Source organism: Phyllopteryx taeniolatus, chromosome 1, assembly GCF_024500385.1.
Source record: "Phyllopteryx taeniolatus isolate TA_2022b chromosome 1, UOR_Ptae_1.2, whole genome shotgun sequence".
NCBI classification, from domain to species: domain Eukaryota; kingdom Metazoa; phylum Chordata; class Actinopteri; order Syngnathiformes; family Syngnathidae; genus Phyllopteryx; species Phyllopteryx taeniolatus.
This window is the reverse complement of record NC_084502.1, coordinates 45,864,144-45,888,504: the sequence shown is the minus strand read 5'-3', so window position 1 is coordinate 45,888,504 and position 24,361 is coordinate 45,864,144. Positions and strand designations below refer to the sequence as shown.

Genomic DNA, 24,361 nt, shown 5'->3' with positions numbered 1-24,361 from the left:
GTTTATTATTACCTATGCCCGATAATGCTCACAGCTCTGCCAGGCCCATAATTACACATACAGTACATAAGTATGCAGGGATTGCTTATAGTATGCTGTGGTGCATTACCCAGCGTTATAGGCCTCAATTAATTCTATTCTTTGTCTCTCCCTATTTTCTGTCACTCTATCTCAAACTAACAGAGGCCGATAGCTGCCCTGTGTCCTGGTTCTGTTTAACATTTCTTCTTTAGACAGGACTTTCCAAAAAAAAGCTTGTTCATGTTAGGTTCTCTTGTGTCTCCATCGGGAAAATGCCTATATATTATTTTTGTTGTGAATTCTATATTTAGTTTTGAGATTTAACTTGAGTTCAACTATTGTATTGACATTGTGACACAGTATTCGCAGCACACCCGATTTCTGAGGAAATGACATGCTCTAGTTTACCGAATTTACTCTCAGGCGCATGCTACTAGTATAAATACATGATAAGACACTTCCAAAAAGTAGGTTTTCTCCACCTTCATAGAAATAAATAACTACATGTGTCATGTTAATGAGCACAACTCATACAATCACACACACTTACTGGATATATTTTAGGGAGACCTTCTGGCTTTGCTTGGTTGTCAAGTTGAGGATGTACATTTGCAACGCCGCCAGTCGCAGCACCGCGTCGTACTTCAGTTCTGAGCCGAACCGCTCCAGCACCACATCATTGCAACTCTGGAAGAGGAACCGAAAGCAGAGTGTATATTTAACGTCTTACAAGGAAAGGTCTACTCAACTAATTACCAGGTGTGTTCCTTGGGGAAGAAATGTATTAATTGATGAGAGCAATTTAGGGGGGAAGCAGTATTGGATCTTCACTCTATTCTAGTCAAGTTATTCACTAAATGCCCTTTACAAACCACCTGGCAAATAACACCCCAATTAAAGGAGTACTAAACCCACTTTTTTCCCCCTGCAAGAATACACTGTAGTTGCCAGCACTACTCAAAACATGGTACTCTGATTAATATTGCATGGAAAATATGAATGAAATGGAATTATTCATCAACGAAGGGGCAGCGCCATATTGGGCGATAACGTCATCAGCTGCAGCTCGAACGTGACTTCACAATTACTGTAGCACTTTTGTCTTGTTTACAACATATTTAAGGAAGCCTGGTTGGTTAAAAATTGATCGGTAGGACCTGTGTCAAGCTGTCAGCATCAAAGGGAAGTGTGCAGATTAATTTTCGCCGATTAAACTGCCCTTGAAAAGCAGTCCGCTGGCTTTCATGACCCAAATGGGCACACGCAGCCAGTGCCAGGCGCGGTTGCCGGCCGTGCTCGCCGGCAGGGTGGCTCTGGCCGAATGGCTGCCCGGCAAGCAGTTAGCTGCTAGCCGCTAGCTGCTAACACTGGCGACTGGTGCCGTATCTTAAAATTTTAAACAATGACAGGGTAATTAATTCGTGACTTTTTAGCCTATTAAATTAGCAATTGAACATGATTTGGGGATGGACGTTTGTGGCAACAGTAATGTCAATATACGTTGGGATACTAACTCCAACGATGCCTAACAATAAGAACAGCCATTGCGAGGCAGGTGAGTCGTGCGTCCGCCATTTAGCTGGTTTTGATAAGTGGATCTGACCAAAGTGTAGCTTGTTGTTGCTGAATATTTACCAATTCTGTCTGGTTTTGTCAGTAAATTAAGCAGGCAGGAAGGGCTGATACATGTCACATTCTCACAAATTCACACACTTGCGAGAGTGAAAAGACGTATAGAGTAAATGGCAGCCCCCGTAGGCAAGTAGATGCAATGTTTTAAAATATTTTTTTTAGAAGAAATACTTTGTAGATTTTAGTAATCAGTATCAGATAAGGATGATATGTACATTTAAAATGCAACAGAAATTTTTGACATTTTGGGTTTAGTTCCCTTTTAAATTTGACCCAAGTTGCATTATTGGCTAGCCCTGGGTTCCTATATTGATCAAGGATGATGGCAACATCAACATCCCTTTAAAATAAGAACTCGCTCAACTAAATTGTGAGGTGGGCTAGCTGCTAGTAGACGGGTTGGAGAATCACAGCTTAATCTAGAATCCCTGTTACAGACTAAAAGTAGTTACAGGTGCTATCTGGGTCAATTCTAGAAGATGGCTACCACCCAGGAGAATTCCAGCTTTTTCCCTCAGGCCGTAGGTACGAGATACAAAGGCAGTTTTGTACCCACCCTCACACATCAAAACATTGAACATTAACAGGAATGAGGCTATTGGTGGACCTGAACTTTTAACTTAGACAGCCTTCTTAATTAATTAATTTACTTATTGATTTTGACCTCGTTTCTGTATTTGCCGTGATAGGTCTTATTCTTTACTGCATCTGTTGCCCTTTTGATTTTTTTGTTTTAGCCATGTTTTTTAATGTCTGAAGCGCTGCTGTCGTTGTTATATCACTGTCCTTTTATTCATGGTTTAAATGATTTTTGTGTATGTTTGAGCAGCCAACTCGCTGCAACCAAATCAAACCCTCGGCTACAAATAAAGTTACCTAATCTACTGTAACCTATCTCGTACCTGCACATAGAGGTATTCAAACGCCACAGCATCTCTCCGCAGCAGCTCCACCGGGTCGTGGGGCATGAAGCTGATTCGAAAGAAACACTTCATCTTGTCACAACCGGGCTTGCGAGTCACCTAAAGAGTGAAAAGGCGGTGTTGGTTGGGCCGAGGGTGGAGGGAGGATGGGTGGAAAGAGATCAATGTGATGGCAGAGACTGAGCAAAAGTTGAATTGGGTATTACAGTAGAGAAGGAATGGGTGAGGAAATGTTTGAAAATTGAAAGTTCTTCCACACCAAGCTAATCTAATCATGCTTTTAGGGACTTTGCTTTATACACTAGGGCGCACTCATGCTTGGAAAAAAAGGGATAAAGTTGGTCGCATAGAATTGTCCAAGTGTATTGACAAGGTGAAAAGCGCTGGTGGTGTAGTGGTACATGACACGCTGCTCCCTTTCACGCTGACACCGCGTGTCGATTCCCAGCCAATACCCAGCTATGCCTGGTCCCAAGCACGCAAAAAAAAAATAAAATGGGTGGGTTGCTACAGGCAGGTGATCTGGTGTAAAAAAGTGTGCCAAACAAACAATGCAAATGACTCGCTGTCCTGATGCGGCAAGCTGAAAGTCGCAACAAATCTTTTAAGATGAATAATTTAAATTAATGGGAAATAACAGGTCAAAGTGTGTCTGAAAACGTTTGTATGTATAATGTGTGTGTGTGCCAATGTTTCTGTTTGTCCTGGCCTTCCATCTGTATGATGAGGTCTGAATATTAAAGTTGACCTCTTGGAACCTCATTAGAATGTATCAGGCACTGAGAATTGTAAGAAAGTGTGCGTGTGTGTGCGTGTGCGTGCATGCATGTGTGTCAAGTGTGCGCATTTCTGGCAGGAAAGTGCAATGTAAGCCTTCGCTGCTGATAAATGACACTTTAGTTTAAACGGTGTTCAAAAAGCCTTAAAAATGTGCAAACTCGAGAGAGATATAGCATTAGGGGGAAACACTTGGGGAGTCAGGAAGGATATTTGACCTGAGTAAGCATCTCTTGTTCGTGGAGCAAAAGAAGTCTGTTTCCAGAGCCTTCCACCCTCTCCTCCAACATGAGGGAGAAATGCTCGATGCATTTGATGGAGAGTTTCTCTTGCAGGGTCAGGATCACATCCTGGAGTAAACACGCATACAGATAGTTGTCTTATTAGTTGTCTGTAATGGTGCAACAAGCATGATAACATACATCAAGCAAATGATTGTCTTACAATCATTGTCTTACAGTAGCCTACCATGATCCAAAAGTGTTAGGCTACAGCTAGATTTGTTCTTTTAGTAAATTATAAAGAGTAGGCCTACGTGTAACTACAAACTCATTTGTGTTTAGACTTCCATTCAGGACAAACTGTAAGCAAAAGTGAAAAATAAGTATAGTACAGCCGAGCCTCGTTTTAACAGACCCTAATTTAACGGCTCTCGGAAGTAACTGTCTGTACTCTCTGGACAGTACATGTGTCCAAAAATAGTCTCCAGTTATCAATTAAAGGGACACTGTGTAGTAATTACTCCCATCTAGCGTTGAAATTGTGTTTTACATCCAAACGAATAGTGCAATCTCGCGCCTCAGTTTTCCAAATACGAACTCCAACAGTAGCCGTCGAAGATTAAAAACCCTTGAGGATAGGAAAAGGTAATGAAACACCGGCTAATACGAGACAGTTGCCCCTATTGTGCTATGTTGCCTAAGATAAACATCACTGTCTAACACAACCGAATTAAATAGGGCTTGGAAACTGCTTTGAAATGTGGATTGAGGCGGCCGCAATGGGTAACTAAGCAAGCTATACTCGCTGTGTATTTTCCACGACTGAAAAATGCAAGAAACAGATGGGATTATACAAAGAAAAACCAGCCCGCGAAGCCAGAGATAGATACCTGGCAAAAATACACCCAGTATAAACAGTTTGGATCAGTACAAAATTACGAATACAGAGTGGAGCTGCGACCGGCCGGACCTTACTGCCTTTGTTGTGTGCAGCTGATTTGCGTACCTCGTGTGGTGTGCCAACACTTAAGAGCAGTTTAAGAATTATAAATTCTAGCATCTTATGTGCAGTTTACCGGCGTGTCGGTGCAGGACCTTAACACGACCGGTGAACAATGCCAACGCATCATTCGGAGATACGTTGATCGTGTGTTTGCTTTTTATACATCTGTTTTAAAATTTCAGTTAAGATATATGTATGTGAATGTATATATATATATATCTGTCATGAATGGAACTGAGGATAGGACCCAAAAATGCACGACTCCAAAACTAATGGAAAGTTTCAAAATGAGAGGTTTAATATACAGACAGAGGTCGGTACACATGCAGGAAGTCCAAAAAAGGCAACAGTATCCAAAAACGTGAGGCAAAAAGGCGAGGTCGATAATCGGAACAGGGTCTAGTCTTACTGTGAGTCTGTGACGTGGAAACATGGAATGCTGGAACGCGACGACAAGGTACAACGAACTGGCGACGAGAAAGAATGAGACATGAGGTTAAATGCAATTAGGGTGACAGAGGCACAGGTGGTGAAGATGCTCACAGGAGCAGGTGTGTGTGAAACAGGGGGGAAGACAAAACCCGGAACACACACACACATGACAGTACCCCCCCCTTAACGGCCTGCCCCAGACGGCCCCGGATCCCCTGGATGTGCAACGTGGAAGTCCCGAATGAGCGAGTCATCCATGATAAACGCCCGTAGCCCTCCCAGTCCACCAGATATTGAAACCCCCTCCGACGAGACGACAACAGCCGCCTCATAGTGAAGACAGGGCCCCATCCTCGAACCTGGGGAGAGGAGGGGGCCTGGAAGGCGGGACCAGAGGCGACTCCCGGGCTGGCTTGAGCAGGCTGACGTGAAAAGCAGGGTGTACCAACATCGACCTTGGGAGCCTAAGCTTCATGGTGACAGGGTTGATGATCTTTGTGATGGGGAAGGGCCCAACGAACCTGGGAGCGAGCTTCCGGGACTCCACCCGGAGTGGAATATGCTTGGTGGAGAGCCAAACTCACTGACCCACTTTGTAGTTCAGGGCCGGTGTCCTCCTACGGTCAGCTGCGGTCTTGTAGGACCGTCCCTGGCGCAGCGGCATCTGGCGGGCTCGCTCCCAGGTCCTCCTGCAGCGTCTCACCAAGGTCAATGCCGCTGGAACTGTGGATTCTGGGGCTATGGCAGGAAATAGAAATGGTTGGTAACCATGCACAACGTGAAAAGGCGATAGACCAGTGGATGCAGAGGGGAGGGAATTGTGAGAGAACTCGACCCAAACCAGCTTCTGAGACCAGGATTGTGGCTCCTGTGAAGCGAGACATCGGAGCCCAGTCTCCAGGTCCTGGTTCAGCCTCTCGGTTTGTCCGTTGGTTTCAGGATGAAATCCAGATAACAGACTGACGGTAGCACCTATTAGACCGCAAAACTCCTTCCAAAATCGTGAAATTAATTGGGGGCCCCTATCAGATACACATTCTTGGGAAAACCATGAAACTTGAATACCTGGTTAATCATGTACTCGGCAGCGTCTTTAGCTGAGGGGAGTTTCAGAAGTGCAATGAAGTGTGCCATCTTAGAGAACCTGTCAACAACTGTGAGAATGGTGGTATTACCATTAGAGGCCGGTAATCCTGTAACAAAGTCTACGGAAATGTCTGACCAAGGATGCTGTGGTATTGGCAGGGGTCGCAACTACCCAGAAGGACGTTGACGAGAGGGCTTGTTAGCAGCACATACCTGGCAAGCATTGACGTAATCGATAACATCCCTCCTAACATTAGGCCACCAAAAGCGCTGTTCGAGCACAGATTGCGTTTTGGCAATGCCTGGGTGACATATGGTCCGGTTAGTGTGAGCCCAGTGGATGACTCTTCCCCTTAAGGTCGGAACCACATAAAGCCTGTTTTCAGGGAAATCTTCAGGGCTAAGAGTGTTCTTCAGAGCCTCTTTAACCGCAGTTTCAACATCCCAAACAAAAGCAGAAATGAAACATGACTTGGGCAAAAGAGTCTTAGGGTCGGACAAAGAATTCTCTTCTCAGAAAATACGTGATAAAGCATCTGGCTTACCATTTTTAGGACCAGGTCGGTAGGATAACATGAAATTAAATCTAGTGAAGAACAGAGCCCATCTAGCCTGCCTCGCATTTAATCTTTTAGCAGATTTAATATACTCAAGGTTCTTGTGATCTGTCTATACTAAAAACGGAGTCTGTGCCCCCTCTAGCCAGTGCCTCCACTCCACCAAAGCCACCTTGACTGCCAGCAGTTCACGGTCACCTATGTCATAATTTCTCTCGGCTGGAGTCAGTTTTGTAGAGAGATAAGCACAAGGATGTAACTTACCATTCTTGAGACATTTCTGGGAGAGCACGGCTCCTATACCGGCATCAGACACATCAATTTTTACCACAAACTGTTGTTTGAGATCTGGCAAAGGGAGGATGGGAGCAGAGGTAAAGCTCGATTTTAGTTTCTGTTAAAGCTGATTGACAAACCGGGTTCCACACAAAGGGTCTGTGTGGCGAGGTAAGATCATGCAAAGGCGGGGCTATTGAACTGAAATTTCTGATGAATTTTCTGTAGAAGTTTGCGAACCCTAAGAACCTTTGTACATCTTTGCGTGACGTGGGAGTAGGCCAATTAATCACGGCATCGACTTTGCAAGGGTCCATTTTGACTTCACCTTGAGCCAGCACGAAAGCCAGAAAAGAAACGGACGCGTTGTGGAACTCACATTTCTCAGCCTTGACATATAGTTCATTCTGCAGTAACCGCTGCAATACAGAGTGGACATGAATAATGTGAGTCTCTTCATCCGGGGAGAATATAAAAATATCGTCCAAATAGACAAAAACATTCACATTCAACATGTCACGCAGGACATCATTGACAAGGTTATGGAAAACAGCTGGAGCGTTAGTGGGTCCAAAAGGCATTACCAAATACTCTTAATGTCCCGTTGGTGTGTTGAATGGTGTTTTCCATTCATCCCCCTCCCTTATCCTGACTAGATGATATGCATATCTTAAGTCTAGTTTGGTGAAAACCTTGGCTCCCTCCAGGAACTCAAAGGCGGTAGAGATGAGAGGAAGAGGGTACCTGTTTTTTACAGTTATCTCGTTGAGACCCCGGTAATCGATACAGGGTCGCAGGGTCTTGTCCTTTTTGTCCACAAAGAAAAATCCTGCTCCCGCATGGAATGAAGATGGGTGAATGATCCCGGCTGCCAGTGATTCTTCCACATACTCCTTCATGGCCTTGTGTTCCGGCCCTGAAAGAGAGAACAACCTCCCCCGTGGAGGTGTGGTTCCAGGGAGCAAGTCAACTGCACAGTCATAAGGTCTGTGGGGTGGAAGGGATTTAGCTTTGGATTTGGAAAAAACTTCTTTAACGTCATGGTAACAGGTGGGCACTTGAGACAAGTCAGGATCAGAGTCAATAAATACAGATGTATGAATCTCTTGATCTGGAGAGCATAGTGTCACTTTAGGAAGAACCTGGGTAGGGTCTTCCTGAATGATATTTAGACTCACCGCTCCCGTTCCCTTGTTACCGGCACCGGCAACTTTGACGTGATAGTTGCTCACGGAATGACCCAACTGCCCGCAGTAGACGCACCGCCCTTCCCTCAGCCGGCGTTGATGTTCCTCAGGGGAGAGACGGAACCTGCCCAGTAGCATGGGTTCATCCGTGGTGACGCTAGCCAGTGGATTGAGACTGGCAACAGGGGATCTGCCTTGGTTTGGCTGGTCACCGAGGCTCGTCCTCCAAGTGCGCGGTGATGCATCCCTCCGCCGATATCCATCCAGCTCGCGATCCAAAAGCCTTTTGGTCGATCTTTACGGCGAGAGCGATGAGAGTGTGCAAGTCGGGCGGCAGGTCTAGTGGGACCAAATGATTCTTGACGGTGTGGGATAGTGCATCGAGTAATGCCCTGTTGTTCCACTGACTCTCAGCTGCTAGAATGCGAAACTCAATCGCGTAATCTGACACCCTGCGCTTGCCTTGTTGTAAGGCGACTAGGGAGCGAGCTGCCTCACGATCTGGTGTGAAAAACTTAAAAATTTGCTCCATAGTCTTTACGAAAAAAGCCCACGAATGACACGCGGCGCAATTGCAGCTCCATTCAGCAGTAGCCCACGCCTCCGCACGACCAGTTAGGTGGGAAATGACAAAAGCGATCTTTGCCCGCTCGGTGGAGAAGGCAGCTGCCTGCAGCTCAAAGTGGAGTTTACACTGAGTGATAAATGGCTTAATGTTCCCTGAGAGAGAGCTGTGGGCAGACAGGAGCGGAGGTGGCAGGTGGCTGCATGGTGACTGCTTCACCTGGAAACGGTGGTACAGTGGCGGCATCGGGTGCTCTGGTTCCTTCTTCTGAAGCATATTCATTAGCACTTCAAACTGTGAGGCCACCTGTCTCATCATAGTGTCCTGATGCTCTGACAGTCCCTTTAGATGATGTATTGCTTCAAGATGTATTGACCCTGCTCTTGAAGGGCTTTGCGCAGCGGGTCTGAGTCTGCTGGGTCCATGGCCAGTTCGTTCTGTCATGAACGGAACTGAGGATAGGACCCAAAAATGCACGACTCCAAAACAAATGGACAGTTTCAAAAAGAGAGGTTTAATATACAGGCAGAGGTCGGTACACATGCAGGCAATACAAAAAAGGGAACAGTATCCAAAAAGTGAGGCAAAAAGGCGAGGTAGATAATCGGAACAGGGTCTAGTCTTACTGTGAGTCTGTCACGTGGAAACAAGGAATGCTGGAACGCGACGACAAGGTACAACAAACTGCCGACGAGAAAGAATGAGACACGAGGTTAAATGCAAGTGGTAATTCGAGTGAACGAGGCACAGGTGCTGAAGATGCTCTCAGGAGCAGGGGTGTATGAAACAGGGGGAAGACAAAAACCGGAACACACACCCATGTATATGTATATATATATATATATATATTCATCCATCCATTTTCTGAGCCGCTTCTCCTCACTAGGTTTGCGGGCATGCTGGAGCCTATCCCAGCTATAATCGGGCAGAAGGCGGGGTACACCCTGAACTGGTTGCCAGCCAATCGCAGAGCACATACAAGCAAACAACCATTCGCACTCACATTCACACCTACGGGCAATTTAGAGACTCCAATTCATGCAATATTTTTGGGATGTGGGAGGAAACCGGAGTGCCCGGAGAAAACCCATGCAGGCACGGGGAGAACATGCAAACTCCACACAGGCGGGGCCGGGGATTGAACCCCGGTCCTCAGAACTGTGAGGCTGACTCTCTAAGCAGTCGTCCACCGTGCCGCTATATATATATATATATATATATATATATATATATATATATATATATATATATATATATGCATTCTCACATGTTAATCAGCAATCCAGCTAGAATGAATGATTCTGATATAACGATGTAAATACACGCAGCTGTTAGATAACGACACTTCCCACATGCTTTGTTGAATGTAAAAAAGAACAGGATGCAGATATACTTTTTTACTTACCGTAATGAAAATCTCATCAGCAAACACTTGTCATTGGTGTGATATTGTCAAAGGTTAAATTTATTTTTTCATTTTACAGCTGACATCAAAGCCGTCCGACGTAATCTGAAACTACTACCAATTCCCACCTTCTTGCTGCTGCCAAGCGGGACAGCTGTAAAACCTCGTCCCTTGTTGAGTTTTTTTTCCCTTTTGCACTATGTGACAAGGTGCTGCTCCATGTAACACAGCAACTTCTCACCATTCTTAAATTCAAATGACAAAATATGAAGCTAACAATGAGGCAACACCACGACCAAGCACGTCTTTAGTTGTAAACAAGAGACCCGTAGCACCCAAAATGGCGATGCAATGCAGCGTGGCGACACGTTTCCAAGCCCTTACTTTTCGAGGAGAAACCTGGCAACTTCAGCGTCCCTTTTTTCTCATGAGCTCCTTCCACCTGGGGAAAGCTAGCCCAATGTCTAGCCTCTTTTGAATGCTCCATTGCTTAAGTTGCCTTTTTTACTTTCTCGTCGATGGCGTAACTGTCTCCATTGCACATATCTGTGGTTTTGCATTATGCTGCTGGAGTAGTGCAGATTTGCCGGGGTATGGTAATAAGCTGATCTTCTCCTCCTGTCTCTCAATCTATGTGCTGAATCTGGGATACAGATTCACCATTATACACCATCCATCCATCCATCCGTTTTCTGCACCACTTAGCCTGACCAGGGTCGCGGGCCATCCCAGCTATCTTCGGGCGAGAGGCGGGGTACACCCTGAACTGGTCATCGGCCAATCGCAGGGCACATAGAAACAAACAACCATTCACACTCACATTCACACCTACCGGCAATTTAGAGTCTTCAATCAACCTTCCACGCATGTTTTTGGGATGTGGGAGGAAACCGGAGTACCCGGAGAAAACCCAACATTATACACCAATGATAACACATATATAAAGGCAGACATCCATTTAGGCCAGTAAACAACTGAAAATGTTACACAGCATACCTTTAAACCAGTTTGTTAGTTCCAGAATTGGCCTCTGTTCTTTACTGGTGCTGTGGTGCATTATAAGCTGACACTGGGGTACGTTATTAAGATTCCCACATAGTTTCCAGGCAGGACGTGCCCTGTTCCAATATTACTTGCTCCAGGACATTCACCGCTACACTATGATTGACTGCTGTATCCAGGCAGAACACGCACTACTGCTTCCACACTGTAAAAGAATTATGCGCCTTAAGTGTGCTGGTGTTAATGTTTCCCCACTAACACTGACCCACCTTAATCCTAACCTTAACCCATCCTAAACTGCCTGAAGCCCCAAACATAGGCCCTAAACCTAACCATAACAAACTTCTTTGTTTTTATTTCGTACAACTGTGATACATGTTTGGGATGGTCATCTGGTTACATCTGCATAACCTGACCTTCCCGCGACGCAGGATCCAATAATGTTGCAGCGAGGCGTGTCCTGCCTGGAAATTTGTGGAAATCCTAATAACTTGACTGGGACACATATATTTCTGGGTCATAGATATGCAATATGACTACATCCAACCAATAGACATGCGGCCATGTTGAAAGTGGCGACATTCCATCAAAGGCATGCTTTGACACGTGGTGGCCATGTTGAATGTGGCAACCTTTCCAGGCTTTGCATTGATGTGGCTGGCATGATTGCAGGAGATCTAGTGCTGCATAGTGCTCTGCACAGAGAGAGTGCATATGGCTGCGGTGTTAACATTAAGAGCAATGCAACTAACATGGAACATGATTTTTTTGGTAGAGTAACAAATTTTTTCCCAAGCCGTTCGTCTATGGCAACGGATTTGGAAATAGGAATCACACCAATTCCTTGCGACTCATGAAACCGACCTGGCCCATGAAACCGTACACCCTGAACTGGTGGCCAGCCAATTGCAGGGCACATAGAAACAAACAACCATTCACACTCACATTCACACCTACGGGCAATTTAGAGTCTTCAATCAACCTTCCACGCATGTTTTTGGGATGTGGGAGGAAACCGGAGTGCCTGGAGAAAAAACACCCAGGCACGGGGAGAACATGCAAACTCCACACAGGTGGGGCCGGGATTTGAACCCCGTTCCCCAGGACTGTGAGGCAGATGTGTGAACCAGTAGTTCACCGTGCCGACTAGTTGGCAGATGTGGTAACCAGTCATCCACCGTGCCGACTGGTGTTTCAATATAATGAAAAATCGGCGATGACGGATGACCCCCGCCACCCACCCCTAATAGTCCGTTAAATTAAGGTATGTCAAAATGAATGCCGTGAAAAAGCCCCACTTAATGGTTCTGTCTTTTATATACAATCCATTTCATGGCAGCACTTTAAGGTCCATCGACCAAGAATAAAAATTGCAGCCAAACATTAAACAGCAATACCAACATCTGTTTGATATGAGGAGAAACAAAATGTATCCAAGGGAACATATTATTACTCACTTTTTAATTGCTCGTATACAAATAGTTGGGTCTCTGAAGAGCCGTAAGTTCTGGATTTCTCGTTATCCACTTACAATATAACACCAAACTCCCCCCCCCCCCAAGTTTCTCAGTCTGTAGGGACTTGGACTTTGGAGACAGAAGGCTCAGGTTAGAGACCCACAAAAATAAAAATTAAAAAAAGGAAAAATGGCAACTAGTTGTTGTTGTCAATGTGCCCTTTGAGCAAGGCATTGTCCTTATCACCACCCCAGCTCAAGTGGTGCAACACTCTGCGCACTTCTTTCAATCTGAATTTCTCCTTGCATTCCTGCATGTGAGTGATCTGGTTCTATTTGTGGTGTTCAACACAAAGTAATGTATGTATGTCTATATTGACTATAATAGACAAAAAATAGTGTGGGGAAAAATAACATGATATGACAATTTCAGAAAATGTATTGCAAACACACCTTGATGGAGGTACTGCTGTCAAAGCGAAAAGACTTGGTCTGCTCATTCTCCAGGTAGACCTTCAGGACATTTGGCATGAATAAAAGAGAGTTGTCTTTCACCGGGTTCTGAAAAGTGACAAAATATTACATTTCATTATTGCATTCCCTTACTGATATGTGAGGTTGAATTAGCAATGATTCAGTTACATTTGGCATTAGTTATATAAGTTTTATATTGTCTCCGTATATGTGTCTGTTTGTGTGTTTGCATGCATGTGTGTGTGCGTGTAGGTGTGTGTGTGTGTTTGTGTGAGAGAGAGAGAGCGAGAGAGAGAGAGAGAGAGCGAGAGAGAACTTACTGGAACCTGGCCGTTTATGATGACCTCCTCGGCAAAGCGCACTTTGACTGGATTGGACTTGAGCATTGCTTTTTTGGCTGCACTGATGAACGCTGATTTAGGGGACTAGGAGGCAAGTGTCCAAGAAAGGAGTAAGTGGAAAAAGAGGGGAGGAAGAACAAATAGAGGGAGGGAAGGCGAGGCGCAGAAAAGCGTAAAAACAAAGTAAAAATGAAAATAAAAACATTTTATAGTGCATAGTTTATGATTGATGAAATTTCATGCTTTCTAGAAATGTTGCCGTCTTAACAAAGAGGTTCTGATGCACTCACGGGATATGGTTGGACAACAGTCAATAGGATGGATTCTTTGCAGCTCCTGAAGCAGGGAAAAAGCAAATCCCAGAATAAACAGCAAAGAAGAGGAAAGAAAAAAGAGGCTGGGAATTAACTCAAATCACAGATAAAACATAAAACTAGAGGACACAAAAACAGACCTAATTTTTTCATTCATGCTTTTTATATACTGTACATATATCATACTGTATATATATATATATATATATATATATATATATATATATATATATATATATATATATATATATATCAGGGCTGTCAAAGTTAGTGTTAACTCATGATTAATCACAAATGAATGAGTTAATACATGATTAATGCTATAATTAATCATGTATTAACTCATATTAATCACACAATTTATTTACACCACTCACGCTCCTTTACCTTAACCGCGGACGGATATCTGAAATGCAGTGCAGGTTACTTTAAGGTCAGTGATTAGGCCAATGCTTACGCCAGTAGAAAGATAAGTGAGAAGACTCAGACTGCTGTGCTCGGCGGCAAATTTTGCTTCAAGTTACCCCGATGGGACTTTCGATAAAACACAGATAGATACCATATAGTGCAGGGCTGAACTCTCTTTTCTTCGAAGCACAGGTTTAAAATACCATCTCAAAGCAACATGGGGTAGTGTGTGTGTTATAGTTGGCGCCTGTGATTAATCGTGATTAATCAAAATTCAAAAGTGTAATTAATCTGATTTTAAAAAATTATTGATTGACAGTCTCGCCCAGTCAGGTGGGATAGGCCCCAGCATGTCCGCGACCCTACTGAGGATAAACCGTACGGAAAATGGATGGATGGATTATGTTAGTTTCATGATGCAAATGTCTGGAAACAATGAGTCCTAGCCCTGGAACAATGAGTCCCTGCAATTTATCATCATGGAATACGGATACAGTAATCCTCCGCTATGTGGCTGTTGCTTTGTGGTCCCGCTATAGTGCAGATTTTTCATTCTACAATTTGTAAAATTATTTTGTGTTATCAATTGCTCTTGCTCTCTTTCAATATGTTATGTTTCAGCCTGACATGATAGCAATTTTTTTTAAAAAGAGATTTTTATGTATGTATATATATATATATATATATATATATATATATATATATATATATGTGTGTGTGTGTGCGTGTGTGTGTGTGTGTGTGCGTGCGTGCATGTGTGTGTGCGTGCATGTGTGTATGCGTGTGTGTGTAAGTGTGTGTGCATAGGTGTGTGTGTGTGTGTGTGTGTGTGTGTGTTAGGGGTGGAAAGGTTTTATAAAACTGTTCAAACGGTTCAATTCAGCTGTTTCAGTCTGGGCTGCATGTGTCCTGTTTGGTTCATAACTCATTTTAAACATTTTTTATTTTTTTTTACGAATAAGGCGAAGAAGCGTGTACACACCAGAACACAGTAGCAAGTTAGCCAAGATGGTGGCACTGACACATTTGCGTCATGCCTTCCACCGATGCAGCAGCCAATCATATTGCACTGGGGCACGTCACCAGTGATCTTGCGTTGGAGAGCAGAGATACAGTCTCTGTAGTGGACTTATGTCTTTATCTCTTCAACACAAGATCTCTGTTACATATAACAGATGACTTGAAATTACAACATGCTGGAAATAGCTATGTTCGTGAGGTGTTATGGAAACTTTGCTGCACCTTAGCATACACGATGCCAGCATGCAGCAAGCTAGCCTTTAAAAGTGGAACGCATAAACACGAACTGTTCTAATTTCTGCACTGATTACTTGATTTGGAGGTAAATACCCTCGAATAAGAACAAAGTCTGCAGTTAAAGCACATTTTGTTGGTTTCATTACAAATCCATTGGTGTTTGGAGCCAAAAGGATGAGAATTGTGTCCATGTCCCAATATTGATGGACCTGACTGGAAGAATATATCAGTGCTGGTAGTTACATAAAGAGGAAGTTTATCGAGTGAACTTTATGCATGAGCTGAGCTCATTCATATGATTATCACCAGTAGAACTTTATTAAGACAAGGTACATATTTCACATTAGAAAAATGTCATGGTCAACCACCAGACAAAAATATAAAAAAGTATGAATCCTGAAAAAAATGTTTTCTCGATTTAGTCACAAATGTACATACAGTACTTAGTGTGAAGTCTGGGCTTGTTTAGTTGAACACAAAGCTGACATACTATAGTTGCAAGAAACCATGACTTGTTCTGTTGTATAAATTGCAACAGGTGGATACACAGGTTTATTGTACCTGTTGCCATCCAATGGAAGAGTAATTGTTGTGCCTGACACTATACACCGCTGGCATAGATAAAACAGCAAAGGTATATTTCTGATGAATAAATTAAAAAATAATAATAATTATACTACAATAACAACAACAATAATAATTAATAATAATGCTGTGATCATACTTTCACTTTTAACCTAACTATACAAGACAATAGATTTTCCCAAGAGTCAATGTGTACGGAAAACCATTAACCACAAAACCGAATGAACCGAACGAACCAAACCGTGGATGTTGTGATTATATATACAGAGCTGCTAAATGTTACGGAATGTCCGTATTTTGTTACGGAAATCACTGAACGTCGGTTGGGTACTGTTGTAATACTGATTGTTCTGGATAATGGAAAAAAATAAATAAAAATCCAGCGTCTGACATTACCGGCATGTCCACATTGAAGAGCTACTTGGTGCACGCTTTTTTTATGACGCCCCCCCCCCGGCTGTTTGCGTACAGTGTCAACACATTGTAAGTCACTCATCATTGCCTCCATGGTAGCGAATTAGCTACAATTGTTACCATGGTTCTTACAAGTGTCACGAAGGGAGGACGAGGAGTGCATGGGTGAAGATAATGGGAAAACCATGCTAATTGCTAAGCTATCGTCACAAGGAGTCACAAAACATCAAAATAAGTGATTTGGTGAAACAATACACTTGTTACATACTGTGGGTCTGGCTGGAGCCACGTTTCTGTGGAGAGTAACCAACTTTGAACAACAAAATAACATGCCAATTAATGCGTGTTTAGCAAAATAAAGCACGTCCACACAGGACGCCGCATCTGAAATGGAAATAAACTAATACATCACTGTACACATCACTTAAGAACGTGGGCAGGTTAAAAGTATATTATTATTATTAAATATATGAAATATAAGATAACCTTTATTAGTCTCGCAAAGGGGAAATTTACATCGTTTCAACAGCAATTATGGATATAGGAACTATAAATATGTCGTATAAATAGTATGCAAGAGAAGACGTAATTACATTTCTTTTTCATACATGTACGAAGTACATTGCACAAAATAGAAACCAAAACTGTTTTTCATGCATAAACTATCCAATTCAGTCAATCAGCAATGTTATTTGTTTGTTTGCAATGTTGCTGTTTTCATTTTGATGTTTGAGATCTAATTAATCTGCTTTAATTTTTTGTTGTTGTTCTTACCCAGGTTGAAAACCGAATTGGCAATGGTGAATTAATCCATAGACACAGATATTTTTGATGATCGAACGTTGAAATCTCATATACTGGTACTTTGAGTCAGGCGGCAACTGTGTCCACTATTACAAGGTTGATGTACTGTAATAAAAACATTAAAATGACAAATATTGAACCCATAATGTATTAACAATTGTGATTATGACTGTTGCAGAAAAATTTTCTTAACAAAATTTTGAAAATATGGAAATTCAGACAAAGTTGGACAAATTGATCTGGAGGTTTGTGTAAGGATTCATTCATTATATCATTATACACAAGGCATACTTTATTTTTTTAGCACTTTTAATGATAAAGATGTAAAGTACTCGATTCAGATTTCCTGTCCATGACGTCGCAGGGGATCATGGGAGTATCAAACAGTGTACTTTTTATTCTGGTACTATTGAGTGGGCCGGTTTGAGAAGCAAATCACAAAGGTTGCAAAGGTTGAATCAAGGCATCTGGACGGTTCTTTTTTGTTAAAGACATTGGGGACCATCCTGCAAAGCTTAAATCAGAAGTATGGACGCATTTTGGTTTTGCAGTAACAAAACACGATCGAGGAGAAAACATGACGGGCATACAATCACTGTTTGCCGACCGCAGTCGTCGACAAGTCGTGGAATATAAGTAGTATGAAAAGCCGAAATCACCCGGAACCAAGAAGCAAGCAAGGCCAAACACCAATTTGTGAGACATTTCAACCAGGTTTTCTTAATGATAGGACGATCGCGAGCAAAAAGTCTTGTGAACACACTTAATGAGCCATGGTACAAAATTCCATCACGGACATAATGTATTTCAGAAAAACATCAACACTTCACTAAGAGACAAAGATCAAGTAGTGAAAGAGAGCATCAAGCAGGCATACTAGAGAGCAGTGGTTCTCCAACTTTTTACACCAAGCGCCACCTCAAAACATACATAGCACTCCAAGTACCACCATCATGACCAACATTAAAATACAGTGGGCAAAAGTGTTCATCAAAAACAAGAGTGGTTTTATTGCTAAAAAGTATTTATTTACAGTATATCATTTAATATTGTAGGCCACTGTAAAATTATGCACAGTTTGAACATTAACACTGTACTTAAATATAGGAAAATAATAATCTACTTCATGATTTCATTAAAATGTATTATACATAAAAGTTAAATATAAACATTGTACTTTGGAAATGTCTTAAAAGCTTTTTATATATATATATATATATATATATATATATATATATATATATAAGAAATGCAAATGTATTGTTCTTAAAAGTTAAATACAATTACTTCAAAATTGTTCTTAAAAAGGTCAAGACACTAACATGATGCACAGTTTGAACCTTTAATTCAGTGATTCTTGCAATCCACTAGTGTGAGCCCACATACCACGAGTGGTACTTGTGCCACACATTCAGAACCACTGCTGTAGAGTGTTTCACTCATGGGAGATAGTAACTTGGACATCACGAGCTTCTCAGAACTACGTAACCACTACTTCACACATCATGACTAGTGAGTGGGTAGTAATAAATATAATTTGGACATTTGTGCTTTATGTGTTTTGTGTTCAATTACAATAAGAGTTTTGTTATTTCTATGTTGAAAAATAACATCAGATCAGATCAAAATGAATTGTTACTCCCCTAATATTTATTTATTTATTTATTCATTCCAAAGGCCGAAAGCCGAATATCCTATATATAACTTTTGTACTGTATATATCACTTTGGCTAATCCACCATCTGACAAACTGAACAATTGTTAATTCTTAGAGTGCTTCTAAGATTCCTCCATCCACCTGACAAGGTCGATGACTCGTTCTCTTGGAGCCGAACTGACCGGTTCGTCATTGATCATGATGATCTCATCACCAGGTAAGAGCTTCCCTTCTGATGGGCCACCTACAACACGCATACGCACACGCACGCACGCACGCACGCACAAACCAACCCACCCACACACACACACACACAGACACACACGCATGCACGCACATCCACACATGCACACATACACACATGGAATATTGAATCAGATAGAATTTTGCTTGGAAAATACTGTGCTGTGTTAAACAAATTAGGTTTTTTGTAGGTGTCATGTCGTGTTGTGAAAATGCATTGCATTGTATTTTATACACGTCACTAGGACAACAGCTCTAAGTAGACCATTCATGAGATCAGTTAGTGTAGAATGTAATGGTGATCGCTCCGACAAACCTGGCGTGACCGAACGGACCACCACTGGCTTCTCACTGCCTGCCACAAACCCAAAACCCAGGACTGGGTCACGCCTCATCTCCACCAAGCGGGGCACAGGTGGGAGTCCATCCACATGTACCTCTTCCAGGGAGCTGCTCTGGGACACTTGGCTGGGAAGATATCAGAAAGGGGAAACAGCAATAAAAATGGTGATGGACACATCAGTGTTTCGGTGAACACAGTTCTACGAGAAGTGGCAACTTTGATCTGCCTCAGTCTTTTTTTCACTTTTTTTTTCTTCCTCACCACCCCCACCACCCTTATTTCATTATCACATGTATCTGTATTGTACATACAATGGTAAAATCGTAAACTAAATCTGCCTGTAATGAAGCATGTTCCAATCTGTGATCTTCCCATTCTCATCAGGGTCGGAGCGGGTTTAATCCAACCAGAGGGCAGAGCAAGTCGCACGGTCAAGGGAAGGCTGAATTCCAAAGGTCAAATAGTTAATGACATTTATTTACGTGCTACAGTCTTCCATAGCTAGGATATTTGAGGGAAAGCAAAGTGAATTAAAGGGACTCTCTGGCACTCATTCAATTCTTCTGGACTTAAAAATGAGGTATGCAGAAATAATTTCCCCCAAAATGCACTCAGTAGTTATTTTAGGCTTGTTTTCTGATGAAATATTTGATTTTCAGCCAGATTTTGTCTCACCCTAATTTTGACCATCAGTCTGTCACGGCGTGACACGTCAAGTGCAAAAGGCGTGGACATTTCTTCATTGAACTACGATGTGTACTGCGGTGTAATTAATGTCTATTTTGAAAGTCTGGATGCTTATTTTTTTTTTTGGGGGGGGGGGGGGGGGGGGGGGGGGGGGGGTAACAATAATGAGTGAAAATATTGATGGCTTGTTTAAAAAAAACAAAAAACGTTGAAATGCCTCGATGAGGAAAGCAAACAGCCATGTCATCCCACATAAGGTAAGTGCTTGCAGATTAATTCATAAACAAGTTTTGTCAGCTCAATTTTGTATTGATTGCATCACAAATGCCTCTAAGATGTTTGAAAAGTGTTCAGATGGAGGATGTGACACAGCCGTTTCTGTAGGGTGCATGGTAGCTTTGTGTGACACAGGCGGACTTTGATGTGCACTGCTTTTATACATGGATGGTTATAGTACCGTATTCTACCATTTTAATCAATGACCGCGTAGTAAACTAGTGATTTTGCAGCATGTTAAATTAGCGAATGAGCATAATTTTGGGGTGGTATATGATTGCTTGGCATGAGCGAGTGACAACGGTGTCTTGCGGCCACCGCCATGTTTACCGTTTTAATGATGACACCCTAATTAGCGATTTTTTAGCATTTTAAATTAGTAATTGAACATAATTTTGATGTGGTATAGCTGTTGTTTTTATGTGGGAGCGCAACGGTACAGTGGGTAAGGAAAGTTTTCAGACTCCTTAAATTTTTCACTCTTTGTTATGTCGCAGCCATTTGTTAAAATCATTTAAGTTCATTTTTTTCTCATTAATGTACACACAGCACCCCATATTGACAGAAAAAAAATTCATTTCTTCCATTTCTTCTGATCTACACCCTCATTGGAGTCCAGCTGTGTTTGATTAGTATACTGATTGGACTTGATTAGGAAAGCCACACCCCTGCCTATATAAGACCTTAAAGCTCACAGTGCATGTCAGCGCAAATGAAAATCATGAGGTCATAGGAACTGCCTAAATAGCTCAGAGACAGAATTGTGGCAAGGCACAGATCTGGCCAAGGTTACAAAAAAAACTCTGCTGCACTTAAGGTTCCTAAGAGCACAGTAGTCTCCATAATCCTGAAATGGAAGACGTTTGGGACGATCAGAAACCTTCCTAGAGCTGGCTGTCCGGCCAAACTGAGCAATTGGGGGAGAAGAGCCTTGGTGAGAGAGGCAAAGAAGAACCCAAAGATCACTGTGGCTGAGCTCCAGAAATGCAGTCAGGAGATGTGAGAAAGTTCTAGAAAGTCAACCATCACTGCAGCCCTCCACCAGTAGGGGCTTTATGGCAGAGTGGCCCGACGGAAGCCTTTCCTCAGTGCAAGACACATGAAAGCCTGCATGGAGTTTGCGAAAAATCACCTGAAGCACTCCAAAATGGTGAGAGATAAGATTCTCTGGTCTGATGAGACCATGATAGAAACTGTTGGCCTTAATTCTAAGTGGCATGTGTGCAGAAAACCAGGCACTGCTCATGACCTGTCCAATACAGTCCCAACAGTGAAGCATGGTGGTGGCAGCATCATGCTGTGGGTGTGTTTTTCAGATGCAGGGACAGGGAGACTGGTTGCAATCGATGAAAAGATGAATCCAACCAAGTACAGGGATATCCTGGATGAAAACCTTCTCCAGAGTGCTCATAACCTCAAAAGACAATGACCCTTAGCACACAGCTAAAATACCGAAGGAGTTGCTTCATAACAACTCCGTGACTGTTTTTGAATGGCCCAGCCAGAGCCCTGACTTAAACCCAATTGAGCATCTCTGGAAAGACCTGAAAATGGCTGCCCACCAACGTTCACCATCCAACCTGACAGAACTGGAGAGGATCTGCAAGGAATGGCAGAGGATTCCCAAATCCAGGTGTGAAGAACTTGTGAAAGACTCCTGGCTGTATTAGCTCAAAAGGGTGCTTCTACTGAGTACTAAGCAAAGGTCCCAGCTTGTTTGGAACGTGTTGCAGCCATAAACTTCTAAGTTAATGATTATTTGCTAAAAACAATAAAGTTTATCAGTTTGAACATTAAATATCTTGTCTTTGTAGTGTATTCAATTAAATATAGGTTGAACATGATTTGCAAATCAGTGTAGTCTGTTTTTATTTATGCTTAACACAACATCCCAACGGCGGCACGGTGGCCGACTGGTTAGAGCGTCAGCCTCACAGTTCTGAGGTGCGGGGTTCAATCCCCGTCCCCGCCTGTGTGGAGTTTGCATGTTCTCCTCGTGCCTGCGTGGGTTTTCTCCGGGCACTCCGGTTTCCTCCCACATCCCAAAAACATGCATTAATTGGAGACTCTAAATTGCCCGTAGGCATGACTGTGAGTGCGAATGGTTGTTAGTTTCTATGTGCCCTGCGATTGGCTGGCAACCAGTTCAGGGTGTACCCCGCCTCCTGCCCGATGACAGCTGGGATAGGCTCCAGCACGCCCGCGACCCTAGTGAGGAGAAGCGGCTCAGAAAATGGATGGATGGATGGACAACATCCCAACTTCATTGGAATTGGGGTTGTAAAAGGGGCAATCCAAAGGCAATCAATTATTTACCAATTGCCTCAAAATGGATTGATATTATTGGAAATAACTGCCAGTTTCATTTTCTTGATTAAAAAATACACAAAATCAACTTGTTAGTGAAATATGGACCATGAAGACACCATAACTCCTTTAAGTGATGGGCTACACCAAATGCTTTCCTAGTAATATGACTTGGAATGGCCTTTAAACTAACTTACAGGTTCCTATCAATGTTATTGAAATTTGATCCTGTAGCACCTTCAATTGAAACTGCGTCATTGGTCATTAAATTCATATTTGATTAAAAATGTATCATCCATACATACATACATGCATAATTTTTTTTAAACCACTTGGCCTCATGAGACAAGACTGAAAGTTATTGCTTTGGTCACTTGTAGTCAGTGACAGTTGAGTCTTCTCTCAGATCCCCTTCCTTTGCAGAAAGGTGTTCCTCAGGGATCCATATTAGGTCCAACACTGGACAATTTTTATGTCAATAATTTTGCACAGGCTGCACATAATTAGTTTGTGCAGCTTCTACAATTATCTATACATCCATCTCCTCTCTGACTACTGCATTGTCCTCATTGCAGGCTAGCTTCAGCAGTGTCCAGCCTGTTTTTGCTGGTCTCCACCTGCTTTTAAACACAAATCAAACAAAATTTCAGTTTTTTAACTAAAACCTTCCTCAGCCCTCAGGTAGATTTTCCACCTGTTACAAATATTTGGGTATCTGGCTTGACAGCACACTGTCATTCGAAACACACAGATCTTGCTCACAAAGGTAAAATCCCAAGTTGGTTTTCTTTATTGTAACAAATCCTCTTTAACACATTCTACAAAACAACTTTTGGTCAAAATGTAAGTTATCTAAATCTTTGATTAGGGTGACAAAATCAACAGGTCTGCCTCCAAATCCCTCCTTCACAAACTCGATGTTGTGTACCATTCTACCATACATTTTGTGACTGAGACTCACCACTGCCAGCTGTACTCCTTGGTAAATTGTCCCTCACTGCACTCTCGCAGACAAAATTGCTGGTTTTTGTTCATTTTCAAAACTCTCTCTTGTTGACAGTCATTGTTAAATATCTATCGCAATACTCGCAGTATACGCTCCAGGGACTTTATCAGGCTCACAATCCAAAAATCTCAAACTTCCTTTGGCTACTTCTCTTGAATTACTGGAGTCATCTGCAGCAGAATTTAAAGCTCAGTTCATTCATCACTCTTTCTGCTTTTAATAACTTACAAAAAGTTGTTCAAGAACACTGCACATGCTTTTAGCCACTTATTAACATGTATCGCTGTGTATATTGTGTATTTTGTTCGTGTATTTCTGTTTTTTTCTGTATGACGTTGGATTGGTTGTTTTGTATTGATTTCTTATGGTGCCTCTTAGCCAGGTCGTCACTGTGAATGGGAACTGGTTCTCAATTGATCTACCAGGTAAACAACAACAAAAAAAGGTTAAATAAAAAAATTAAAAGAAATGAAAAATCAGGGTAGAGCTGGAGCATCGAGCCAGCTGAGTTTGGGCAAGAGGCAGGATACACCCTGGACTGGTCGCCAGCCAATTGCAGGGCAGGTTAGTCACATTCACACCTATGGACCATTAGAGCCTTCAGTTGACCAAAGAAGCATGTTTTTTTGAATGTGGGAGAAGCACGGGGAGAACATGAAAACCCCACAGAAGAAAGGCAGAGCAGAGATTCATACTCCAAGT

At 42.5% G+C, this 24,361-nt stretch overlaps 1 protein-coding gene across 1 annotated transcript in view; it reads right to left on the bottom strand.

Moving 5' to 3' along the window:
• Positions 1 to 24,361, bottom strand: part of LOC133489261 (FERM and PDZ domain-containing protein 4-like) — a 101,353-nt gene that overhangs the window by 8,805 nt on the left and 68,187 nt on the right. The window contains 8 exon segments of the mRNA XM_061798162.1: positions 572 to 708; positions 2,556 to 2,675; positions 3,572 to 3,703; positions 12,997 to 13,104; positions 13,338 to 13,442; positions 13,649 to 13,694; positions 18,939 to 19,041; positions 19,357 to 19,508. Coding sequence (XP_061654146.1) covers positions 572 to 708; positions 2,556 to 2,675; positions 3,572 to 3,703; positions 12,997 to 13,104; positions 13,338 to 13,442; positions 13,649 to 13,694; positions 18,939 to 19,041; positions 19,357 to 19,508 — 903 coding nt within the window.